Below are 25,665 nucleotides of genomic sequence, written 5' to 3'. Positions count from 1 at the left end.
ATGTTTTGATTTTATGCAAGCAAGAGCATTGCCAGAGCAAAGCCTTTTGGATGGTGCTAAGGAAGAAGTCCTTGTGATGAAAAACTCACTTCAGCACAAAGTTTTTCCGTTCTTTTTATAAATGGTGGTGGGACTCCCAGCATCCTCAGCTGGGAGAAACAAATCCCTACAGCCTTAGGCAAAGGGGTTTGTCTCATGACACCCAAAGGGTGCTGCGACTGCCCTGAGCAGCTCCACTCTGTCGCACTGGACATGGAGGAACCATCCTTAGACACGGAAAACCAATTTCACAAGATGGCCAGCGCAGGAGAGGTGGGAGACGGCACAGACTGAAAGCAGGAGACTGAACAGGTTTACAAATAATTCTCATTAAATGCAGGAAGTCTGGATGCAAAGAGTTTATTGCAACTGCTGTGACCGGAGCCGACCAGATTAACTTGGAAGTGGCTGCTTGGTGTGTTTTCTACTCTGGCCTCAACTGGATTTCAATGGCAAAAGCACTTGGCTGAAAATAGCCAAAGACGTTCATTTCCCTTGACTGTAACAGAAGAAGTCTCTTTACATGATGACCACACTTTCTCATGGACTCCATAGACTCCCTACTTTTTGTACCAGACCATCAGAGCAAAAACTCTGGGAAAAGAGAGGCAGCAATAGGAAGGGCAAGAGAAATTAGAGATAAAAGGGGGGACAGACAAAGAAAGGATGAAGTTCTTAGATGAGCACAGGATCAGCTGAGGTCAGATCTAAGCTGGGTAATTATTACTGAGAAAATTAACAGCCAGGCTCATTTTTGAAAGCAACAGATAAGTTTACATGTGTTTGTTTTTCATGTTGAGTAGCAAAGGGCACCTGGACCACACTCAGCTCTGAAGGGGCGTGGTGCTCATTACCAGCTCCTGTTTTATGTGTGCAGACAAGGAGCTGAGGAACTGAGGATTCCAAATGTGAGAGAGACAGCTGCCTGCTTGTAGGAAAGCCTTCCCCATTGCATACCAAAGGACATCAAGGCCTGGTTGAGCCAGGACTACACGTTGTTTTCCTCTCAGAAGTGATAAAGCTTCTGTGGGTTATTCCCGGCAGTCTCTTGGAGCTGGCAGGGAGTGATGGAGCAGCTCTGCAGGGTTTGGGCCCCGCACCTGTAAGAGACGGTCCAAAGATCCCTCACCTGCCTCACAACCGTCGCCAAGGACAGAGAATGAAACCCTGAAGCCCCAGCACAGAAGTTCTGGCCTGGCTGAGGTGGGACGTCTGCTGAGTTCCGTCCTCAGGTGTCTGCTCACCGCACCAAAGACCAGTCCACTTTTCCCATGGGAACCAGAGTGCAGGAACAACAGACTCGGGAAAGTTGGTGCTTGTTGTCTAAGCCAGCAAGTGAACCTGGACCTGTCCGGACTGAAACAGGCCCAACAGCTGCACCTGTTCCCAGAGCAACAGACCCTCGTCACATCACCCCACCTTCTGGCCAGCTGCCTCTCGCTTCTAAAAGAATATAAAGAGGACCCCTTCAGCTAACCCCATTTCATGATCACCCCTCGGGAAGACACATCTATAGGCATCGCCACAAGGACTCCGTTCTTCTTCGTTGGTAGCTGTAATCCCCTCTCTCTCTCTTCCTCTCCCTCTATCGCATACCCTGATTGCACTCAATAAAAGTGCATTGTTGTTGAGTAAACCGTTGTTGTCCCCTGCTGGGTCTTTTGTGCTCTGAGATCATCAAATGAACCATCACAACCCCCGCTTCTATTTGCAGATCGTGACAGCAAACTACGATTGCTTCAGCTCCAAAAGGCGCTAAGACTTCCTCCAACTGTTCACCTGTGAGTGGGACTGTCTGCAATGTGTGGATTTCTGAGTGGCACTAAGGAAAAAGAGTAGCAAACAGGTACCTCAGCACCACTAAAACTAAAGAAAAAACCCCAATATTCTTTGTGGCAGCCTGCAAGTGTTGGTTTCATCCACTGGATTTTGCTTCCCTGCTGGGAGGTGAGATTGTTGACCCACTTAGGCTCTGGGTCATGCAAGAAAGAAAAGGTTGTTCAACTCCAAAAGTGTGGGGATGATGCCCAGCAAAGCTGTGGATCCCTGGAAGTGTCCTGGGCCAGGCTGGACAGGGCTTGGAGAAACTTGGCATAATGGAAGATGTCCCTGCCCACCGTAGGTGCTGGAAGGGGATGAGCTTTAAAGTTCATTCCAACCCAAAGCAGCCTGTGAATCTATGTAATTTGATTGCCCTGCTTTCTGCATGAAGGAATCAGGCTTATCCATGGAGGAATCCTTGCGTAATTGAACCCAACTCCTTTTGTTGGTGCTAAGCAGCATCTGGGAAAAGCAGGTTGGTGGCTGCTGACAGGAACCTGCCTGATTCCACCTCAGGTTTATCACGATTCCACCTCAGGTTCATCACATTGTGGAGATACACTATCTTTGAAGAAGGAACAACCCATAAAAGCAATTATATAAGTTGGAAAGGAATTGAAATTTTTGTGAGAGCAAGAAGCAAATCACAGAACACAAATGGTTTCCAGGGCAGCTGTCTTCTAAGCCATAGATACCTTGTGAAAATGAGAGGGTTTTAAAGCAGGGCCTCTGCTCCTAAGCCCTGTGCTGGTGAGAAAAAGGTGTTTATTCAGTTACACTTTTTCCTTCCTTGAGTAGCTACCGACTTAAACCTGGGGTTAATTTAATGTTTTCAGCTAACCTGTTGTTTAAATAAGTACTGGCAGGTTTAGGTTAGAAAAACCCAGGGAGAACTTTGAAAGGTGGCTGTAGCTTAAATTCCTGAACTTCAGTTTAATCGAATCAGACTAACTTTGGTTTTCTGAGCTGGCCAAAGAAGCAACTTTGAAATAACTTTGGCTAAAGATGAGTTTGTCACCAGAGTGTCTCAAGCCTCACAGTTTGAGTTTATTTGCAATGTCACCATGACAGCCTTCAGGTAATTCTAGAGTCAAAATATTGGCTCTGATTCCTGCAAGCCTCGTGTTGAACTTGCAGACACTTTAGGAGTTGGAAACTTGGGATTTCTCTGCCTGTTAATGAAGATTTAATTGCTACTGAGACAGATCCCCAAGCAAAGTGCAGGACAAGAGGAAATCAGCCTGAGGTAGCTTGGTCAAGGTGTAAACGCAGTTTGTGCTCCCCCCGGCCCAGCCCTTTGCTCTCATGTTCTCCCACAACCTCTGTGGTGATCCTTACACAATTTAGGAATGAATTCCCAGCTGGGTAAGATAAGTAGGGACAGTTCTGCACAAGCCTGAGCTCCTTCAGCTCAGAGCAGCTTCTCCCTCCACAGGAGCACATCAGATATAGCAGAGAGGAACTCCTGTCTGGAATGAGACCACAGTGCCCCATTCCCCCGACAGTGGAAAACTGTGGAAGTGGTGTAACAAAAAGGCCTGTGGATTCCTTGTCTGAAAAAGAATCTGCATTTTGAATTGCCTGTTCTCTCTCTCTCCCCCAGTAATCCTTTTTCTTTTCTTACCTGTCAAGCAATGGGTTCAATAGGCTTTGAAGAACTATTTATTCTTCTCATAGGATTATGTTTCTGAACAGTCATTACCAGCCCAGGGCTTTCCTGGTGTGTGTGAACAGGCAGATTTCATTTCTCCCCCTATGACTCACTTTACACTTGTTCACATGGCTCCTGGGCACAACTCAAAGGGAAATAGGAGGAACTCCTCTGCTGTCAGTAGAAAAAGTAGCTAGAAAAGAAGACTGAAGAAAGAAACTTGTGAAAAATACACAAGGTTTTTCCAGGTGTGGAACTTGTGATTTTCACCTGATGGGCGTGTGAAGACAAGAGCTGGCAGGATAAAATGAGGGCAGGATGCCTCTACCCTTGCAGCAAAGTTACGAATGCTTTGCAGCTCTGAGACCTTCAGGATATAAAAGTAAAGACATTTGTTGTGTAACCAGCAATAATGTGCCTCTTAAATAGCAAACTAGCACCACTCTCATGAGCTCTAATGTGACAGAATGCCTTAGATATAATTTTTCCTAATATTCTAGTTAATAATATTATCCTTTGCCTTGTTTATCAAGATTAGAGGGCTCTTCATAAGCCTGTCAATAAGCATAAAAAAATCTTAAAGTAGAAAGAAAGCTCAAAGATATTGTGCAGGGATACAGCATGAGCACAATTCAGAAATGAGGGAGCAACTTCCTAGGAAAGAGACTGGTGTCCTGCTTTGAGCCTGGAAAGAAATTTCCAATGTTATCATTTTAGAAATAACATGGTGACTATCAAAAAGGATTTAGATTTCTAGATTAGCTTATTTCTTGGCATTTCAATGCAACATTTATGTTTCAGCCCCACAAACAAGAGTAACTTAACACAGACAGGCAGTTCAGAAATAATTTGTTGTTGAAATTACAGCTAAAGAGAATAAACCGATCCTGATGAGCCTGGAGTTAAAATCAAAAGATGACTCTCGGGCTTATGATCCAATGAAAGAAATATATGTCAGATGCCATTAAAGTGAAATCAAAAGAGGATTTGGTTGGCGGTTAATACACATTCATGAAGGACAGTAATTTCCACCTGGTAGATGAAATCTCTTTTCTGTTTCATTTGTTAGAAAATGCTTATCAACTCAAATAAGTCCCTATCAAGATTATTTGATTTCAGCCTGTGAAAAACATCTGCACAAACCTGGTTGAATTAAATCATGAGCAGAAATTAAAACCAAAAATCAATAGCGATAAACTCCTTGAAGCAACATAATGACTTTTCATTGGGAGATGTGCAATGTGTAGGCAAAGGAACGTTACCTTAGGCAGAGGTTTCTCCTTCGCACAGTTGATCCCTCCAACAAAGACCATGTTGGGCATCACTGGCCTGACGTACTCAAACACAAAGTCAAACCTCAGGAGCCAAACGGCAGCGGAGTTCACAAGGTCTGTGAGGGACACATCCCTCTGCAGAACTTCTGAGGAAAGCTTAAGTGCCTCTCTATAGATACCGTTGCAGTAGTCAAGCTCCAGGAGGGAAATCAGGGCATTTTCCACCCTCTGGAAAAACGTCATGTGGTCCGAGTTGAAGCTGAAGAGTCTTGGGATATAAGACAGAGGGCTTGGACACTGTGGGGCTGAAAAGTGCAGGTTGCAACCGAATCCCCTCATGAAGAACGCAAAGGGAAGGGAGAGATGATGGGCCAGGATGGTCCCACACATGAAGAACGGATCCGTCAGGATGGCATCAAAGCCGCTTTGGTTGAGGAACCTCAGGGTCTCCTGGCTGCGGAACAGGTCCTTGCACTGCCCAAAGAAGGTGCTGAAAACATGCACCGAGGCCTTGTACATTGCCAGGGCATTGAGAGGGAAAGGCCTCTCGGTCAGGTGCACGGCAACATATTCCTGGAAGGCGTTATCCAGCTCTTCCAGGGTCTGCCTCACCGGGTGCTTGACCACCTTGTAGGCCTGCGTTGTCTCCATCTGCCAGCTCACCTCAGGAACCAGCACCACTACCTCGTGTCCTCTCTCGCTCAGCTTCTCCACCACTTCCTGCATGCTTAGCCAGTGGCTTCCCACCATGGGCACCACCAGGAGCTTCCCCCCATCCGAGAGGCTGGGCAGGAGGAGGAGGATGGAAATCCAGGCACAGCAAAGCCTCAAAGCCATGTTGCAGTGGTTGGAGTAGGGGCCGTGGAAGAGATTGCTCTTGCAGGTTGTCGCCTGAAGATGCTTTGGAAAGCAACTGATGGGTGGAATTGTTGCACTGTGCTCTGTTGTAATCCTGCTGTTAATGATTCACAGCTTTGGGGGTGGTTTATCTTGTCTTTTCCTACCTTACTTGGAAAGCCAAAATTTGGTGACCCTTTCAATGCTGAGTCACTGGAGTTCCATGGTGTTCCATGAGCTCCTCAACCCGCTACTCAGATCCCTCAGCACTCGTCATCTTTCTTGTGTCTTGTGTTACACCTTGGCCAGGACCCAGGGAGGCAACCTTGGTGTGAACAACTCCCAAGCACACAGTAACAAAGGAAAACAGCCTCTTCATGTTGGAGGCATGGATCCTCAGGTGATTCCTGCAGGGATGGAGCAGGAGACCCTCAGGACGAGGCTCAGGGCTCTTCTGAGCTGGCGGGAATCTCCTCACTGCCAGTGACACCCTGAAGAGGTGCTGAGAGGGGCTGACCTCTGCCTGTACGGCCCAAGTTCTCACGAGAGGTGGCTCTCTGGTAGCTGAAAATTCCTCCCCACCAGGTAGGAGACCAGCAGTAAATGTGTTTTAGCAACCACTGGAGCCTCAGGTTTCAGACTTGACTCAGCCAAGGAGCAGGTTCAGCACTGATGGGATTTCCCCTGCCTCATGGCATTGCCATTGATACCAAATTAGAAAACAATGCACCCCAGGATATTCAGAGCTGTGCAGCTTCCACCCCTCAGGCACACAGCTTCTCTCATCTCCCTTCATACCCCGGTCAATGCACCAAAATGAAGTGCTTATTGTTTTCCTCAGATCAGCCTTATTTGTTTTCCCTCTTTTACCAATGTCTTTGGTTATTTCTACTGGGAAGGTGGCAGAGAGCAGTTTTATGTCAGGACGGCTTTTCAGAAAACAAGCTTTTGGAGCATCAGAGTAGGGGGGAGAAGCTCTGAGGTAAAAGAGACTAAGACGCTCTCTGAATCTTCTGTTATAAACTCTGAAGAAAAAACATCATAGTAACAACTAGTCAAAATGTTCAGATTTTTATAAAGCACACTTGGAACTGGGCAGTGTGAAGCTGACCAGTTTAGCAAACGGCATTTTCTCCCCAAGAAAAAGTTAATTTGTGTATTTTGTGATGGCACCCCAGCTGTTTGCTGAAGTGGGATAAGGAGAGGGCTGGAAGGGAAATGTCCTGCCCTTGCTTCCCTCCCCTCCCTCCTGCTGTAGGATGAATTTTCCATTCAAACCTTCAGTGTAAGGAATGGGTGCAAAGGCAATCCCAGGATGGGTGAAGTTAATCAGTACCTCAGCGTTTGTGAACTTGCCAAAGGCCCGCTCTCTTGGCCTGGTTATCCCAGCCAGGAATTCTGGAATTTGCTGAGTTCAAGGCAGGGTGAGATCAAAGTTGCTCCCTGCTCAGACACGAGCAAAGGGACAGTGGGAAGGCTGGATTTGGGGAAAAGTCACAAATTTGGGGGCAGCCCTGTCCAGAGCCAGGGAAGAGGTTAAAAAATCTCCTGAGCTGAAGGAACTGGGGGTGTTTATGGAGAAAAGGAGGCTAAGAGGGCACCTTGTCACTGTCTATGACTCCCTGACAGGAAGTGGGGTGGGATCGAGCTGACTTGCTGTGTCCCAAGGGAAAGGATGAGAGGAAATGGCCTCAAGTTGCACCAGGGCAGGATCAGAGTTGGTCAGAGGAAAAAGAAAATCACTGGAAGAATGGTTAAGCATTGGAATAATTTCCCCAGGGAGGTGGTGGAGTCGCTGTCTCTAGAAGTGTCCAAGAGGATCCTGGACGTGGCACTTGGGGATGTGGTTTAGGGGTGATGATGGCAGTGCTGGTGTGAGACTGAAACTGGATGATCCTGGAGGTCTTTTCCAAGCTTGATGATTCTGTCAGGTGCAGGCTGAGCCATTCCAGGCTCAGGAATTATTAGGGAATACTCAGGAGGGAATTATTTGGGTAGTTCCAACACACCAGCCATGGCTGAAATAAATCCATAACTGGAGATCCCAAAATACCTCTTCTAAATCCATGGGAAGAGATCCCCAAGCCCCTCCAATAAATCCATGGCAGGTGATGCCAAAGCCCTCCAATAAGTCCCAACAGAAATGCCTAAACCAGTTAAATAAATCTATGACAGGAGATCCCCAATCCCTCCAATAAATTCATGACAATGGATTCCAAAGCCCTTCTAATAAATCCATGAAAGGTGATCCCCAAACCCCTCTGATAAATCCATGCCAGGAGATCTCAAAATCCTTTATTAAACCCATGGCAGGAGATCCCAAACCACCCTCATATATCCATGAAAAGAGAGGCCCAAACCCTTCTATTAGATCCAGTAAGTGATCCCCATACCCCTGCAATAAACCGCTCTAATATACCCATGAAAAGAGAGCCCCAAAGCCCTCTAATAAATCCATGGCAAGAGATCCCAATCCTCTCAAGTAAATCCAGAGATTTCTCAATCCTGTCTAATAAATTCATGACAATCGATCCCCAAGTCCCTCTAATAAATCCCTGAAAGGTGTTAACCAAATGCTTCAAATAAATCCATGATTTTAGAGATCCCAAAAGCCTTCAATAAATTTATGACACAAAACAACTGTTTGTTTGAAAGAGGAAGCTGGTCTTTCTAGAATGCCAGGATGGTTTGGGTTGGAAGGAGCCCTAAAGTTCATCCGGTTCCAGCCCGCACCATGGACAGCGACACTTGCAACTATCCCAGCTTCCTCCACACCCCATCCAGCCTGGCCTGGGCCACTTCCAGGGGTGGGGCAGCCACAGCTTCTCTGGGCAGCCTGTGTCACTGACTTGCCATCCTCACAGGGAAGAATTTCTTCCCAATATCTCATCTAATTCTTTCCTCGGGCAGCTTAAAGCCCTTGCCCTTGTGCCATCACTTCAGGCTCTTGAAAATATTCTCAGTCTCCCTCCAAGAGAGAGATAAGATACATCATTATCAAATAACCTCACTTGGATCGTGCAGCTATGTGACTGCTTGTGGTGATTTGGCAAGGAAGCAATTCTTACGAGGAAGTTATAGCAAAACCAATTAGTGACAAGACATGAAAATTGACAGCTAATAGAGCCATTACAAAGGTGACATGCCTCTGCGATCACACAGGGTTAAAAACTGGAGTGTTGGGGAGGATGAAGCCAGAAAGCCCTATAAATATGATTGCTTAGACTCTGAGAATGTGAAACCTGTAAATGAGATAGAATTGAAAGTAAGTTTTGATGTTTGAGATGTCCTAGCTACTGGATGTCTCGGAAAACAGTTCTGTGACCAGCTGAAGGTCACCTGCAGCCAGACCCAGAGGTTCTGTCTCACCCCCAATGTATGGTTCATCCCACATTGTAACCCTCCCCTGAAGTATCAGGTATCTGTAACCCCATTGGCCCACGTCATGTTCCAGCCCACCTTGAGACCCCTTATCAAGTGGTTGCGAGGATGGGTTGGTCTCTTTGCTTTTTTGCTCTTTTGCTCTTTGCTCTTTACTCCTCTCTCCCTACCTCTCCCTTCCCCCACCTCCCTAGGCCTTGCCACGAGCTGCGCCTGGCAGCTCAGAGCAAGGCCTCATAGCCTTTACAATAAACCTCATCTTCTAAAACCCAGCTTCAGAGATCTCTCTTCTACATTCATCCACACCGTCCTGGAGTCCACAGCAGAGGAGCAATTTCTACACTGGAGAAATCCCAGGAAGACCCCTTTTTGCTTCCAGCCTCAGAAGAGGTAAGAAGGCAGCCTGGCTCCCCCCCTGCCCCAGGCAGGGGCCGGCCAGGCCTTGCCCGAGCCAGGCCTTTCCTGGGAAGCCCGCCAGGCCCGGTGATTCCCAGGCAGGGGGCGGGGAGGAGAATATGCGCGGTCCTGGCCTGAATCAGGTTTCTAGCAGCTGTTAAAACATCCACCCACTAAGACACGGGGCTGGGCCGGGCTCTGTTTTGCTGCAGCGCTGGCCAGACTGGGCCCCGCTCTGCCACACAGCCCAGCCGGCTCAGCCCGCAGTGCAGCTCAGCTGAGATTCTGCTGCCACCAAGTTCCAGCCATGGCTGAGCCAGGCCCCCCTCTCGCTGCGGGCCCCCCTCTCACTGCGGGCCCCTGAGCCATCCTGCCAGGGCCATGGAAAAATCATGTGGCTGAGAACAGAGGCAGCATGTAGCCCTGCATAGAAAGCAGCCCTGCGACTGGAATTGAATGTGGCAGGGGCCAGAAATAGCCATGCAGCCAGAGCAGCCCACCTGGCAGAGATCACATGGCCACCTGCAGGCCCGGGCGAGATGTTAACTCTTTCCTTGATAATGAAAGTTGCAAAGCACTAATCCTCTCTCTGAGTGAGAGAAAAGACAGAGTAATTGAGACGTAGATAGACACAGCGTGAGACCAAAGTCAGTGAAGAGAGAGAGAGGGAGAAAGTAAAAGTCCTAAGTGGGAGGAAGATTGAGGAGTTGCCTAGTTTGGACTGCACTTATCTTGTGAGGCCATGGAGAATGGATTAAAATATCCCTGTAACTTACAGAATGCTTTTTAGGGGGATGCAAAGTTCTAGTCATAGCCATGGACATATATAGCTATGATCTAATAGAGAATTTTGAACAGAGGAAGAAAGAGATAAAGAGAACTAAAGCCCTCTGCTCCCAGGGAAAAAGACCTCTCATTCTTGAGATGACAATAATTTTGCAGATAGATGAAGAGAACCATCATTGTATACTACAACAGTCATCCTTGAACTGTACCTTAAAATAACCTGATATGCCCATGAGTGCAGCTGTGGGAAGGCTGCCAAATGGGAGGGATGTCACGGTTTGCAGAATTCCCCGGGCGGCTGAAGATCGTAACACGGGAGCCACCAGAGGACTGTTTCTTGTGGCGATGTCTCTATGGGAGTTCTAAGACAGGCTCCTCTCCCTAAGAACTGATGAAAGACTATTTTAAAGTGGTGAAACTGATTGAAAATCCCAGGTTGTGTCTCTATGTTGTCAGTGGGAAAGTGAACTGACTTTCAGTATGGGGAGAGAAGAAGTATTTTGAAGGTTGTAGTCTGATTCTTATAAATTTTTTTCTTTCTTGTAGCGTTGTTAATAAACCTGTCTTTATACCTTTAAAGGTTGAGCCCGCTTTGCTTCTCTCGTAGTCCTATCTAACAAGGAAAAAAAATAAGTGATTCTGGTAGACACTCAAACCACTGCACTAATTTTGAGAAACAGTAATTGGCAAATGTGAAACCACTACATGAATTGGTGTTTCCGCCTGGTTTCAAACTAAAACCATCATACTACCACAGCCTCCCCAAGCCAGTGACTGACCTGAGATAACGGCTTCTTCTTTCCTGCACAGTGGATGCCTCCGATGAAAACCATGTTGGGCATGACAGGCATGGGATACTCAAAGACAAAGTCGATTCTCCTCAGCCAGACGGATCCATGACTTAAAAGCTCTGTCATTGTCATTGGTTTTTGGAGGAACTCTGAGGCCAGCTCTTCAAATGGGGAATAGGCAACATTGCAGATGAAGGACTCGGAAAGGGCAATTAGGAAGTTCTTCACCCTCTCAGAGAAGGTCATGTGGTCGGTGTATTCCGAGAACATGCGTGGGACATAGGACGGCGGGTCCGGGCCCTGAGCCGCACGAACCTCCAAGGCACACGGAACCATCCGCAGGAAGAAAACACTGGGGATGGAGAAGTGCAGGGCAATGATCTGCCCACAAGGGGACACGGGATCCGTGAGCAGGGCATCGAAGTGACTGTCCCCGATGTACTTCATCAGCTCTTGGTTGTACAGCAAGGACTTGCAGGAAGCGTGAAAAATGATCCCACTCTGGCGGTACTCTAGCAAAAGCTTCCAGAATCTCACCAGGAAAGGCTCTTGGGTGAAAGATTTTGTAGTCAAGGAGTGTATGTGTTCTTCCACGACCTCCTTCATCAATGGCACAGGGTAGGTTTTCAGTTTGTAGACACCCGAGGAATCGATCAGGATTTTGTTGTCCGGTGCGATGACCACGATTTCGTGCCCTCTCTTGCTCAGCTCAACCAGCACTTTTTTCATGCTGAGCCAGTGGCTGCCCTCCATGGGGATCACCAGCAGCTTCCCAGCAGCGGCTGGGCTCAGGAGGCACAGGAAGGGGAGAAGCAGTGCCACCAACATGATGTGGGTTGTGCAGAGAGGAGCCCTTGCACCAGAGAGGCCAGGGGTGCTTTGCCAGCTTTTGTAGCCGTGCTCCACCTCTGCCCTTTTGACTCGCCTCCCACTTCAGGTCCTCAGACCTTTGCAACAAGTCACAGAAAGCAATAAATGATTAGGAAAGATTCAGGGCAGGTTTGGACTTCAAAGGTGGCTTTGTATGAGTCAAGGAAGGTGTGTCACCTTCACACATGCCAAGCTAAGATTATTGGCTCAATGCCAGCTTCTTCCCTCAGCAAGACCCCAACTTTGTGGCACTTCTTGCCACCAGCCCACCACACCCAAGGTCTGATGACAAAATGCAGGGAAAATCCATGCAGAGGGTTCTGCTCCACATGGATCCAGACAGTCTTTTATACGATGGCCCATGCAGACTAACCAGGGAATCTGTTGGCTGCAGAAGTTAATATTTAACTTCCCAATTTGGTTGTGATTAGCCTGTGATTTTTCTTACGTTTGTGGAAGGGAAGCCGTGTCCTTAGAAAATCATTTGTACTCTCTGTTAATGTTTAAGCTTTGAAGTGTGTCAGCACTAAGACACTGTCAGCACTATGTCTGTAACACCAAGAACAGGGGTATCATGTTGCAACAATCATCGTGGTTAAAAGCATTGACCTGGTGAATACACAGCGAGAAAATAGTAAAAATACACCCAGCAGAAAGGATGCAACTCCATTCCTGAGGACATGAGGCGGATGTTGAATTCCCACCTCCTGGAAGCAGCCAAACCTGCACCTCTCCCAAAGGGTGTCGCAGGCACCAGGATGTACCATGCAATCCCAAATCTGAGGAGAACAATCCTGAGTTTTTTCCTCCTGCCACTACACCAAAAAGTGAACTTTTGGATGGGTTCAGGGCAATCAAAGGGAGAGGAGGTCGGCACAGAGACACAAAGAAGGAGTTTTGGTCTTTGGCTGCTGTCTTGAAAACACTTTTCGTGTACTGTGAGCAAGACAAAATCTAGGAGGAGGTGTGACACCTGCCACTAATCTCGCTGCAGAGATGTTTTGATTTTATGCAAGCAAGAGCATTGCCAGAGCAAAGCCTTTTGGATGGTGCTAAGGAAGAAGTCCTTGTGATGAAAAACTCACTTCAGCACAAAGTTTTTCCGTTCTTTTTATAAATGGTGGTGGGACTCCCAGCATCCTCAGCTGGGAGAAACAAATCTCTACAGCCTTAGGCAAAGGGGTTTGTCTCATGACACCCAAAGGGTGCTGCGACTGCCCTGAGCAGCTCCACTCTGTCGCACTGGACATGGAGGAACCATCCTTAGACACGGAAAACCAATTTCACAAGATGGCCAGCGCAGGAGAGGTGGGAGATGGCACAGACTGAAAGCAGGAGACTGAACAGATTTACAAATAATTCTCATTAAATGCAGGAAGTCTGGATGCAAAGAGTTTATTGCAACTGCTGTGACCGGAGTCGACCAGATTAACTTGGAAGTGGCTGCTTGGTGTGTTTTCTACTCTGGCCTCAATTGGATTTCAATGGCAAAAGCACTTGGCTGAAAATAGCCAAAGACGTTCGTTTCCCTTGACTGTAACAGAAGAAGTCTCTTTATATGATGACCACACTTTCTCATGGACTCCATAGACTCCCTACTTTTTGTACCAGACCATCAGAGCAAAAACTCTGGGAAAAGAGAGGCAGCAATAGGAAGGGCAAGAGAAATTAGAGATAAAAGGGGGGACAGACAAAGAAAGGATGAAGTTCTTAGATGAGCACAGGATCAGCTGAGGTCAGATCTAAGCTGGGTAATTATTACTGAGAAAATTAACAGCCAGGCTCATTTTTCAAAGCAACAGATAAGTTTACATGTGTTTGTTTTTCATGTTGAGTAGCAAAGGGCACCTGGACCACACTCAGCTCTGAAGGGGCGTGGTGCTCATTACCAGCTCCGGTTTTATGTGTGCAGACAAGGAGCTGAGGAACTGAGGATTCCAAATGTGAGAGAGCCAGCTGCCTGCTTGTAGGAAAGCCTTCCCCATTGCATACCAAAGGACATCAAGGCCTGGTTGAGCCAGGACTACACGTTGTTTTCCTCTCAGAAGTGATAAAGCTTCTGTGGGTTATTCCCGGCAGTCTCTTGGAGCTGGCAGGGAGTGATGGAGCAGCTCTGCAGGGTTTGGGCCCCGCACCTGTAAGAGACGGTCCAAAGATCCCTCACCTGCCTCACAACCGTCGCCAAGGACAGAGAATGAAACCCTGAAGCCCCAGCACAGGAGTTCTGGCCTGGCTGAGGTGGGACGTCTGCTGAGTTCCGTCCTCAGGTGTCTGCTCACCGCACCAAAGACCAGTCCACTTTTCCCATGGGAACCAGAGTGCAGGAACAACGGACTCGGGAAAGTTGGTGCTTGTTGTCTAAGCCAGCAAGTGAACCTGGACCTGTCCGGACTGAAACAGGCCCAACAGCTGCACCTGTTCCCAGAGCAACAGACCCTCGTCACATCACCCCACCTTCTGGCCAGCTGCCTCTCGCTTCTAAAAGAATATAAAGAGCGAACCCCATTTCATGATCACCCCTCGGGAAGACACATCTATAGGCATCGCCACAAGGACTCCGTTCTTCTTCGTTGGTAGCTGTAATCCCCTCTCTCTCTCTTCCTCTCCCTCTATCGCATACCCTGATTGCACTCAATAAAAGTGCATTGTTGTTGAGTAAACCGTTGTTGTCCCCTGCTGGGTCTTCTGTGCTCTGAGATCATCAAATGAACCATCACAACCCCCGCTTCTATTTGCAGATCGTGACAGCAAACTACGATTGCTTCAGCTCCAAAAGGCGCTAAGACTTCCTCCAACTGTTCACCTGTGAGTGGGACTGTCTGCAATGTGTGGATTTCTGAGTGGCACTAAGGAAAAAGAGTAGCAAACAGGTACCTCAGCACCACTAAAACTAAAGAAAAAACCCCAATATTCTTTGTGGCAGCCTGCAAGTGTTGGTTTCATCCACTGGATTTTGCTTCCCTGCTGGGAGGTGAGATTGTTGACCCACTTAGGCTCTGGGTCATGCAAGAAAGAAAAGGTTGTTCAACTCCAAAAGTGTGGGGATGATGCCCAGCAAAGCTGTGGATCCCTGGAAGTGTCCTGGGCCAGGCTGGACAGGGCTTGGAGAAACTTGGGATAATGGAAGATGTCCCTGCCCACCGTAGGAGCTGGAAGGGGATGAGCTTTAAAGTTCATTCCAACCCAAAGCAGCCTGTGAATCTATGTAATTTGATTGCCCTGCTTTCTGCATGAAGGAATCAGGCTTATCCATGGAGGAATCCTTGCGTAATTGAACCCAACTCCTTTTGTTGGTGCTAAGCAGCATCTGGGAAAAGCAGGTTGGTGGCTGCTGACAGGAACCTGCCTGATTCCACCTCAGGTTTATCACGATTCCACCTCAGGTTCATCACATTGTGGAGATACACTATCTTTCAAGGAGGAACAACCCATAAAAGCAATTATATAAGTTGGAAAGGAATTGAAATTTTTGTGAGAGCAAGAAGCAAATCAGAGAACACAAATGGTTTCCAGGGCAGCTGTCTTCTAAGCCATAGATACCTTGTGAAAATGAGAGGGTTTTAAAGCAGGGCCTCTGCTCCTAAGCCCTGTGCTGGTGAGAAAAAGGTGTTTATTCAGTTACACTTTTTCCTTCCTTGAGTAGCTACCGACTTAAACCTGGGGTTAATTTAATGTTTTCAGGTAACCAGTTGTTTAAATAAGTACTGGCAGGTTTAGGTTAGAAAAAACCCAGGGAGAACTTTGAAAGGTGGCTGTAGCTTAAATTCCTGAACTTCAGTTTAATCGAATCAGACTAACTTTGGTTTTCTGAGCTGGCCAAAGAAGCAACTTTGAAATAACTTTGGCTAAAGATGAGTTTGTCACCAGTGTCACAGGCCTCACAGTTTGAGTTTATTTGCAATGTCACCATGACAGCCTTCAGGTAATTCTAGAGGCAAAATATTGGCTCTGATTCCTGCAAGCCTTGTGTTGAACTTGCAGACACTTTAGGAGTTGGAAACTTGGGATTTCTCTGCCTGTTAATGAAGATTTAATTGCTACTGAGACAGATCCCCGAGCAAAGTGCAGGACAAGAGGAAATCAGCCTGAGGTAGCTTGGTCAAGGTGTAAACGCAGTTTGTGCTCCCCCCGGCCCAGCCCTTTGCTCTCATGTTCTCCCACAACCTCTGTGGTGATCCTTACACAATTTAGGAATGAATTCCCAGCTGGGTAAGATAAGTAGGGACAGTTCTGCACAAACCTGAGCTCCTTCAGCTCAGAGCAGCTTCTCCCTCCACAGGAGCACGTCAGATATAGCAGAGAGGAACTCCTGTCTGGAATGAGACCACAGTGCCCCATTCCCCCGACAGTGGAAAACTGTGGAAGTGGTGTAACAAAAAGGCCTGTGGATTCCTTGTCTGAAAAAGAATCTGCATTTTGAATCTCCTGTTCTCTCTCTCTCCCCCAGTAATCCTTTTTCGTTTCTTACCTGTCAAGCAATGGGTTCAATAGGCTTTGAAGAACTATTTATTCTTCTCATAGGATTATGTTTCTGAACAGTCATTACCAACCCAGGGCTTTCCTGGTGTGTGTGAACAGGCAGATTTCATTTCTCCCCCTATGACTCACTTTACTCTTGTTCACACGGCTCCTGGGCACAACTCAAAGGGAAATAGGAGGAACTCCTCTGCTGTCAGTAGAAAAAGTAGCTAGAAAAGAAGACTGAAGAAAGAAACTTGTGAAAAATACACAAGGTTTTTCCAGGTGTGGAACTTGTGATTTTCACCTGATGGGCGTGTGAAGACAAGAGCTGGCAGGATAAAATGAGGGCAGGATGCCTCTACCCTTGCAGCAAAGTTACGAATGCTTTGCAGCTCTGAGACCTTCAGGATATAAAAGTAAAGACATTTGTTGTGTAACTAGCAATAATGTGCCTCTTAAATAGCAAACTAGCACCACTCTCATGAGCTCTAATGTGACAGAATGCCTTAGATATAATTTTTCCTAATATTCTAGTTAATAATATTATCCTTTGCCTTGTTTATCAAGATTAGAGGGCTCTTCATAAGCCTGTCAATAAGCATAAAAAAATCTTAAAGAAGAAAGATAGCTCAAAGATACTGTGCAGGGATACTGCATGAGCACAATTCAGAAATGAGGGAGCAACTTCCTAGGAAAGAGACTGGTGTCCTGCTTTGGGCCTGGAAAGATATTTCTACTGTTACCATTTTAGAAATGACATGGTGACTATCAAAAAGGATTTAGATTTCTAGATTAGCTTATTTCTTGGCATTTCAATGCAACATTTATATTTCAGCCCCACAAACAAGAGTAACTTAACACAGACAGGAGTTCAGAAATAATTTGTCGTTGAAAATACAGCTAAAGAGAATAAACTGATCCTGATGAGCCTGGAGTTAAAAACAAAAGATGACTCTCGGGCCTATGATCCAATGAAAGAAATATATGTCAGATGCCATTAAAATGAAATCAAAAGAGGATTTGGTTGGCGGTTAATACACATTCATGAAGGACAGTAATTTCCACCTGGTAGATGAAATCTCTTTTCTGTTTCATTTGTTAGAAAATGCTTACCAATTCAAATAAGTCTCTATCAAGATTATTTGATTTCAGCCAGTGGAAAACAACTGCACAAACCTGGTTGAATTAAATCATGAGCAGAAATTAAAACCAAAAATCAATAGCGATAAACTCCTTGAAGCAACATAATGACTTTTCATTGGGAGATGTGCAATGTGTAGGCAAAGGAACGTTACCTTAGGCAGAGGTTTCTCCTTCGCACAGTTGATCCCTCCAACAAAGACCATGTTGGGCATCACTGGCCTGACGTACTCAAACACAAAGTCAAACCTCAGGAGCCAAACGGCAGCGGAGTTCACAAGGTCTGTGAGGGACACATCCCTCTGCAGAACTTCTGAGGAAAGCTTAAGTGCCTCTCTATAGAAACCGTTGCAGTAGTCAAGCTCCAGGAGGGAAATCAGGGCATTTTCCACCCTCTGGAAAAAAGTCATGTGGTCCGAGTTGAAGCTGAAGAGTCTTGGGATATAGGACGGAGGGCTTGGACACTGTGGGGCTGAAAAGTGCAGGTTGCAACCGAATCCCCTCATGAAGAACACAAAGGGAAGGGAGAGATGATGGGCCAGGATGGTCCCACACATGAAGGCTGGGTCCGTTAGGATGGCATCAAAGCCGCTTTGGTTGAGGAACCTCAGGGTCTCCTGGCTGCGGAACAGGTCCTTGCACTGCCCAAAGAAGGTGCTGAAAACATGCACCGAGGCCTTGTACATTGCCAGGGCATTGAGAGGGAAAGGCCTCTCGGTCAGGTGCACGGCAACATATTCCTGGAAGGCGTTATCCAGCTCTTCCAGGGTCTGCCTCACCGGGTGCTTGACCACCTTGTAGGCCTTCGTTGTCTCCATCTGCCAGCTCACCTCGGGAACCAGCACCACTACCTCGTGTCCTCTCTCGCTCAGCTTCTCCACCACTTCCTGCATGCTTAGCCAGTGGCTTCCCACCATGGGCACCACCAGGAGCTTCCCCCCATCCGAGAGGCTGGGCAGGAGGAGGAGGATGGAAATCCAGGCACAGCAAAGCCTCAAAGCCATGTTGCAGTGGTTGGAGTAGGGGCTGAGGAAGAGATTGCTCTTGCAGGTTGTCGCCTGAAGATGCTTTGGAAAGCAACTGATGGGTGGAATTGTTGCACTGTGCTCTGTTGTAATCCTGCTGTTAATGATTCACAGCTTTGGATTGGGGGTGGTTTATCTTGCCTTTTCGTACCTTACTTGGAAAGCCAAGATTTGGTGACCCTTTCAATGCTGAGTCACTGGAGTTCCATGGTGTTCCATGAGCTCCTCAACCCGCTACTCAGATCCCTCAGCACTCGTCATCTTTCTTGTGTCTTGTGTTACACCTTGGCCAGGACCCAGGGAGGCAACCTTGGTGTGAACAACTCCCAAGCACACAGTAACAAAGGAAAACAGCCTCTTCATGTTGGAGGCATGGATCCTCAGGTGATTCCTGCAGGGATGGAGCAGGAGACCCTCAGGACGAGGCTCAGGGCTCTTCTGAGCTGGCGGGAATCTCCTCACTGCCAGTGACACCCTGAAGAGGTGCTGAGAGGGGCTGACCTCTGCCTGTACGGCCCAAGTTCTCACGTTACCATTTCCAGCCTGGGAGGTGGCTCTCTGGTAGCTGAAAACTCCTCCCCACCAGGCAAGAGACCAGCAGTAAATGTGTTTTAGCAACCACTGGAGCCTCAGGTTTCAGACCTGACTCAGCCAAGGAGCAGGTTCAGCACTGATGGGATTTCCCCTGCCTCATGGCATTGCCATTGCCATTGATACCAAATTAGAAAACAATGCACCCCAGGATATTCAGAGCTGTGCAGCTTCCATCCCTCAGGCACACAGCTTCTCTCATCTCCCTTCATACCCCGGTCAATGCACCAAAATGAAGTGCTTATTGTTTTCCTCAGATCAATCTTATTTGTTTTTCCTCCTTTACCAATGTCTTTGGTTATTTCTACTGGGAAGGTGGCAGAGAGCAGTTTTATGTCAGGACGGCTTTTCAGAAAACAAGTTTTTGGAGCATCAGAGTAGGGGGGGAGAAGCTCTGAGGTAAAAGAGACTAAGACGCTCTCTGAATCTTCTCTTATAAACTCTGAAGAAAAAACATCATAGTAACAACTACTCAAAATGTTCAGATTTTTATAAAGCACACTTGGAACTGGGCAGTGTGAAGCTGACCAGTTTAGCAAACGGCATTTTCTCCCCAAGAAAAAGTTAATTTGTGTATTTTGTGATGGCACCCCAGCTGTTTGCTGAAGTGGGATAAGGAGAGGGCTGGAAGGGAAATGTCCTGCCCTTGCTTCCCTCCCCTCCCTCCTGCTGCAGGATGAATTTTCCATCCAAACCTTCAGTGTAAGGAATGGGTGCAAAGGCAGTCCCAGGACGGGTGAAGTTAATCAGTACCTCAGCGTTTGTGAACTTGCCAAAGGCCCGCTCTCTTGGCCTGGTTATCCCAGCCAGGAATTCTGGAATTTGCTGAGTTCAAGGCAGGGTGAGATCAAAGTTGCTCCCTGCTCAGACATGAGCAAAGGGACAGTGGGAAGGCTGGATTTGGGGAAAAGTCACAAATTTGGGCGCAGCCCTGTCCAGAGCCAGGGAAGAGGTTAAAAAATCTCCTGAGCTGAAGGAACTGGGGGTGTTTATGGAGAAAAGGAGGCTAAGAGGGCACCTTGTCACTGTCTATGACTCCCTGACAGGAAGTGGGGTGGGATCGAGCTGACTTGCTGTGTCCCAAGGGAAAGGATGAGAGGAAATGGCCTCAAGTTGCACCAGGGCAGGATCAGAGTGGGTAGGAGGAAAAATCACTGGAAGAATGGTTAAGCATTGGAATAATTTACTCAGGGAGGTGGTGGAGTCGCTTTCTCTAGAAGTGTCCAAGAGGATCCTGGATGTGGCACTTGGGGATATGGTTTAGGGGTGATGATGGCAGTGCTGGTGTGAGACTGAAACTGGATGATCCTGGAGGTCTTTTCCAAGCTTGATGATTCTGTCAGGTGCAGGCTGAGCCATTCCAGGCTTAGGAATTATTAGGGAATACTCAGGAGGGAATTATTTGGGAAGTTCCAACACACCAGCCAAGGCTGAAATAAATCCATGACTGGAGATCCCAAAATACCTCTTACAAATCCTTGGGGAAGAGATCCCCAAGCCCCTCCAATAAATCCATGGCAAGTTATGCCAAAGCCCTCTAATAAATCCAGACAGAGGTGCCTAAACCAATTTAATAAATCTATGACAGGTGATCACAGAATCCTCTAATAAATTCATGACAATAGACCTCCAAGCCCCTTCTAATAAGTCCATGAATGGCCATCCCCAAACCTCTCTAATAAATCCATGACAGGAGATCCTAAAATCCTTTAATAAAACCATGGCAGAAGAACCCAACCCCCCCTGTTACAGATGAGTAATGAGGTGGTTTGCTCTCACAATTAAGGGATAAATATTATGTACATGTGAGAAGAAGTATTGTAGATGGATAGTTAGGTTGTTTTGATATGTCCCCTCCCATAGTCCTGTTTTCCCTCTCCCTGGTATTGTTGTCATGGGATGGCCTCGGTAGTCAGGGCATTTGCGGAGGGCCAGCTTGTTACTGCGGCAATACCTGTCCTTCAATCAAGATGTAAGAAAGTGATCTCCACCAATGGACGGCAATGAAGGGGTTGATTGAAAAGACTTTGGGAGGGGCTAGGAGTACATAAGGCAAAGCATCCATTTTGTAGACAAGCATTTTGGCTGCTGGTCATAGAGACTCCCAGCACTGCTCTTTCTCATTTTCAGACTTTTGTTGTATTTTGATAAGGTTTAATAAACCTTTGAAATTTTAAAATTGAGCCTCATTTCTCAGAGCAGCAATATCCTAGGAAAGAGATTGGTGTCCTGCTTTGTGCCTGGAAAGAAATGTCCAATGTTATCATTTTAGAGATGACATGGTGACTATCAAAAGAGATTTAGATTTCTAGATTGGCTTTTAAAAACCCTGCAGAACAATTCTGGTAAAAGCAGATGTCAATGAGTAGGTATGAAAACATATCTATGAGCTCTGCATTCATTTGTCTGTCACCAAATCTACGACTGTAAGATTATTTCTTGGCATTTCAACGTGATATTTATATTTCAACCCCACAAACAGGTGTAACTTAACACAAACAGGCAGTTCAGAAATAATTTGCCATGAAAATACAGCTAAAGTGGATAAAGTGATGCTAATGAGCCTGGAGTTAAAAGATGACTCTTAGAGTTTTGATCCAATAAAAGAAATGTATGTCAGATGCCATTAAAATGAAATCAAAAGAGGATTTGGTTGGCGGTTAATAAACATTCATGGAGAACAGTAATTTCCATTTGGTAGATGAAATCTCTTTTTTGTTCAGTAGGTTAGAAAACCCTTGTCAAGTCAAATAAATCTCTATCAAGATTATTTGATTTCAGCCAGTGGAAAACAACTGCACAAACCTGGTTGAATTAAATCATGAGCAGAAATTAAAACCAAAAATCAATAGCAATAACCTCCTTGAAGCAACATAATGACTTTTCATTGGGAGATGTGCAATGTGTAGGCAAAGGAACGTTACCTTAGGCAGAGGTTTCTCCTTCGCACAGTTGATCCCTCCAACAAAGACCATGTTGGGCATCACTGGCCTGACGTACTCAAACACAAAGTCAAACCTCAGGAGCCAAACGGCAGCGGAGTTCACAAGGTCCGTGAGGGACACATCCCTCTGCAGAACTTCTGAGGAAAGCTTAAGTGCCTCTCTATAGAAACCGTTGCAGTAGTCAAGCTCCAGGAGGGAAATCAGGGCATTTTCCACCCTCTGGAAAAAAGTCATGTGGTCCGAGTTGAAGCTGAAGAGTCTTGGGATATAAGACAGAGGGCTTGGACACTGTGGGGCTGAAAAGTGCAGGTTGCAACCGAATCCCCTCATGAAGAACACAAAGGGAAGGGAGAGATGATGGGCCAGGATGGTCCCACACATGAAGATCGGATCCGTCAGGATGGCATCAAAGCCGCTTTGGTTGAGGAACCTCAGGGTCTCCTGGCTGCGGAACAGGTCCTTGCACTGCCCAAAGAAGGTGCTGTAAGTGCGCACTGAGGCCTTGTACATTGCCAGGGCATTGAGAGGGAAAGGCCTCTCGGTCAGGTGCACGGCAACATATTCCTGGAAGGCGTTATCCAGCTCTTCCAGGGTCTGCCTCACCGGGTGCTTGACCACCTTGTAGGCCTGCGTTGTCTCCATCTGCCAGCTCACCTCGGGAACCAGCACCACTACCTCGTGTCCTCTCTCGCTCAGCTTCTCCACCACTTCCTGCATGCTTAGCCAGTGGCTTCCCACCATGGGCACCACCAGGAGCTTCCCCCCATCCGAGAGGCTGGGCAGGAGGAGGAGGATGGAAATCCAGGCACAGCAAAGCCTCAAAGCCATGTTGCAGTGGTTGGAGTAGGGGCTGAGGAAGAGATTGCTCTTGCAGGTTGTCGCCTGAAGATGCTTTGGAAAGCAACTGATGGGTGGAATTGTTGCACTGTGCTCTGTTGTAATCCTGTTGTTAAAGATTCACAGCTTTGGATTGGGGGTGGTTTATCTTGCCTTTTCGTACCTTACTTGGAAAGCCAAGATTTGATGACCCTTTCAATGCTGAGTCACTGGAGTTCCATGGTGTTCCATGAGCTCCTCAACCCACTACTCAGATCCCTCAACACTCGTCATCTTTCTTGTGTCTTGTGTTACACCTTGGCCAGGACCCAGGGAGGCAACCTTGGTGTGAACAACTCCCAAGCACACAGTAACAAAGGAAAACAGCCTCTTCATGTTGGAGACATGGATCCTCAGGTGATTCCTGCAGGGATGGAGCAGGAGACCCTCAGGACAAGGCTCAGGGCTCTTCTGAGCTGGAGGGAATCTCCTCAGTGCCAGTGACACCCTGAAGAGGTGCTGAGAGGGGCTGACCTCTGCCTGTACGGCCCAAGTTCTCACGTTACCATTTCCAGCCTGGCAGGTGGCTCTCTGGTAGCTGAAAATTCCTCCCCACCAGGCAAGAGACCAGCAGTAAATGTGTTTTAGCAACCACTGGAGCCTCAGGTTTCAGACCTGACTCAGCCAAGGAGCAGGTTCAGCACTGATGGGATTTCCCCTGCCTCATGGCATTGCCATTGCCATTGATGCCAAATTAGAAAACAATGCACCCCAGGATATTCAGAGCTGTGCAGCTTCCATCCCTCAGGCACACAGCTTCTCTCATCTCCCTTCATACCCCGGTCAATGCACCAAAATGAAGTGCTTATTGTTTTCCTCAGATCAGCCTTATTTGTTTTCCCTCTTTTACCAATGTCTTTGGTTATTTCTACTGGGAAGGTGGCAGAGAGCAGTTTTATGTCAGGACGGCTTTTCAGAAAACAAGTTTTTGGAGCATCAGAGTAGGGGGGAGAAGCTCTGAGGTAAAAGAGACTAAGACGCTCTCTGAATCTTCTCTTATAAACTCTGAAGAAAAAACATCATAGTAACAACTACTCAAAATGTTCAGATTTTTATAAAGCACACTTGGAACTGGGCAGTGTGAAGCTGACCAGTTTAGCAAACGGCATTTTCTCCCCAAGAAAAAGTTAATTTGTGTATTTTGTGATGGCACCCCAGCTGTTTGCTGAAGTGGGATAAGGAGAGGGCTGGAAGGGAAATGTCCTGCCCTTGCTTCCCTCCCCTCCCTCCTGCTGCAGGATGAATTTTCCATCCAAACCTTCAGTGTAAGGAATGGGTGCAAAGGCAATCCCAGGACGGGTGAAGTTAATCAGTACCTCAGCGTTTGTGAACTTGCCAAAGGCCCGCTCTCTTGGCCTGGTTATCCCAGCCAGGAATTCTGGAATTTGCTGAGTTCAAGGCAGGGTGAGATCAAAGTTGCTCCCTGCTCAGACACGAGCAAAGGGACAGTGGGAAGGCTGGATTTGGGGAAAAGTCACAAATTTGGGGGCAGCCCTGTCCAGAGCCAGGGAAGAGGTTAAAAAAATCTCCTGAGCTGAAGGAACTGGGGGTGTTTATGGAGAAAAGGAGGCTAAGAGGGCACCTTGCCACTGTCTATGACTCCCTGACAGGAAGTGGGGTGGGATCGAACTGACTTGCTGTGTCCCAAGGGAAAGGATGAGAGGAAATGGCCTCAAGTTGCACCAGGGCAGGATCAGAGTTGGTCAGAGGAAAAAGAAAATCACTGGGAGAATGGTTAAGCATTGGAATAATTTCCCCAGGGAAGTGGTGGAGTCGCTGTCTCTAGAAGTGTCCAAGAGGAGCCTGGACGTGGCACTTGGGGATGTGGTTTAGGGGTGATGATGGCAGTGCTGGTGTGAGACTGAAACTGGATGATCCTGGAGGTCTTTTCCAAGCTTGATGATTCTGTCAGGTGCAGGCTGAGCCATTCCAGGCTCAGGAATTATTAGGGAATACTCAGGAGGGAATTATTTGGGTAGTTCCAACACACCAGCTAAGGCTGGAATAAATCCATGACTGGAGATCCCAAAGTACCTCTTATAAATCCATGGGAAGAGATCCCTCTAATAAATCCAGACAGAGATTCTAAAACTGCTGTAATAAATCTATGACCGGAGCTCCCAACACCCTCTAATAAATTAATGACAATAGATCCCCAAGCTGCTTCAATAAATCCATGAAAGGCGGTCCCCAAGCCCCTCTAATAAATGCCTGCCAGGAGATTACAAAATCCTTTAATAAAGCCATGGCAGGAGATCCCAAACTCCTCTAATAAAACCAGATATCACAAACCCCTCTGATAAATTCATGACGATCAATCCCCAAACTTCTGTAATAAATCCACGAGAGGCGATTCCCAAACCCCACGATTAAATCCGTAAAAAGCCATTCCCAAACCCCTGTAATAAATCCCTGACAGGAGATCCCAAAATCCTTTAATAAATCCATGGCAGATGATCCCATAACCCTTCTATTAAAGCCGTCGCAGGAGATCCCAAATCCTTATAATAAATCCACGACACAAAACATTTGTTTGTTTGAAAGAGAGAGCTCTTCTTTGTAGGATGCCAGGATGGTTTGCCTAAAGTTCACCCCACGCCCTCGCCAGCGACACTTTCCACTATCCCAGGTCACTCCAAGCGCTCATCTAGTGGGGCCTGGAACACTTCCAGGAATGGAGGTCCCACAGAGTCCCATGACATCACCAATCCTCCCGCCGAAAAACAACAACTCCCAGCATGCCCCGCATCGCTCCCGCCCTCCCCGTGGGCCGCCGGTCCC

The 25,665-nt window shown here is 47.1% G+C and overlaps 1 protein-coding gene across 2 annotated transcripts in view; it reads right to left on the bottom strand.

Moving 5' to 3' along the window:
• LOC120754938 (UDP-glucuronosyltransferase 1A1-like) overlaps window positions 1–22,908 on the bottom strand; it is a 59,969-nt gene extending 37,061 nt beyond the window's left edge. The window contains exon 1 of one of the 2 annotated variants that reach the window (XM_058421304.1): window positions 21,988–22,908. In XM_058421304.1, the coding sequence (XP_058277287.1) occupies window positions 21,988–22,836 (849 nt within the window). In that variant the 5' untranslated portion in view covers window positions 22,837–22,908. Of the gene's footprint in view, window positions 1–4,773; window positions 5,623–21,987 lie in introns of those variants that run through there. The other variant, XM_040069266.1, reaches the window with a different exon arrangement.
• Window positions 22,909–25,665: the final 2,757 nt, after the last annotated feature.

Source organism: Hirundo rustica, chromosome 7 (assembly GCF_015227805.2).
Source record: "Hirundo rustica isolate bHirRus1 chromosome 7, bHirRus1.pri.v3, whole genome shotgun sequence".
Taxonomy (NCBI): domain Eukaryota; kingdom Metazoa; phylum Chordata; class Aves; order Passeriformes; family Hirundinidae; genus Hirundo; species Hirundo rustica.
This window is presented reverse-complemented; position numbering and strand designations above follow the sequence as displayed.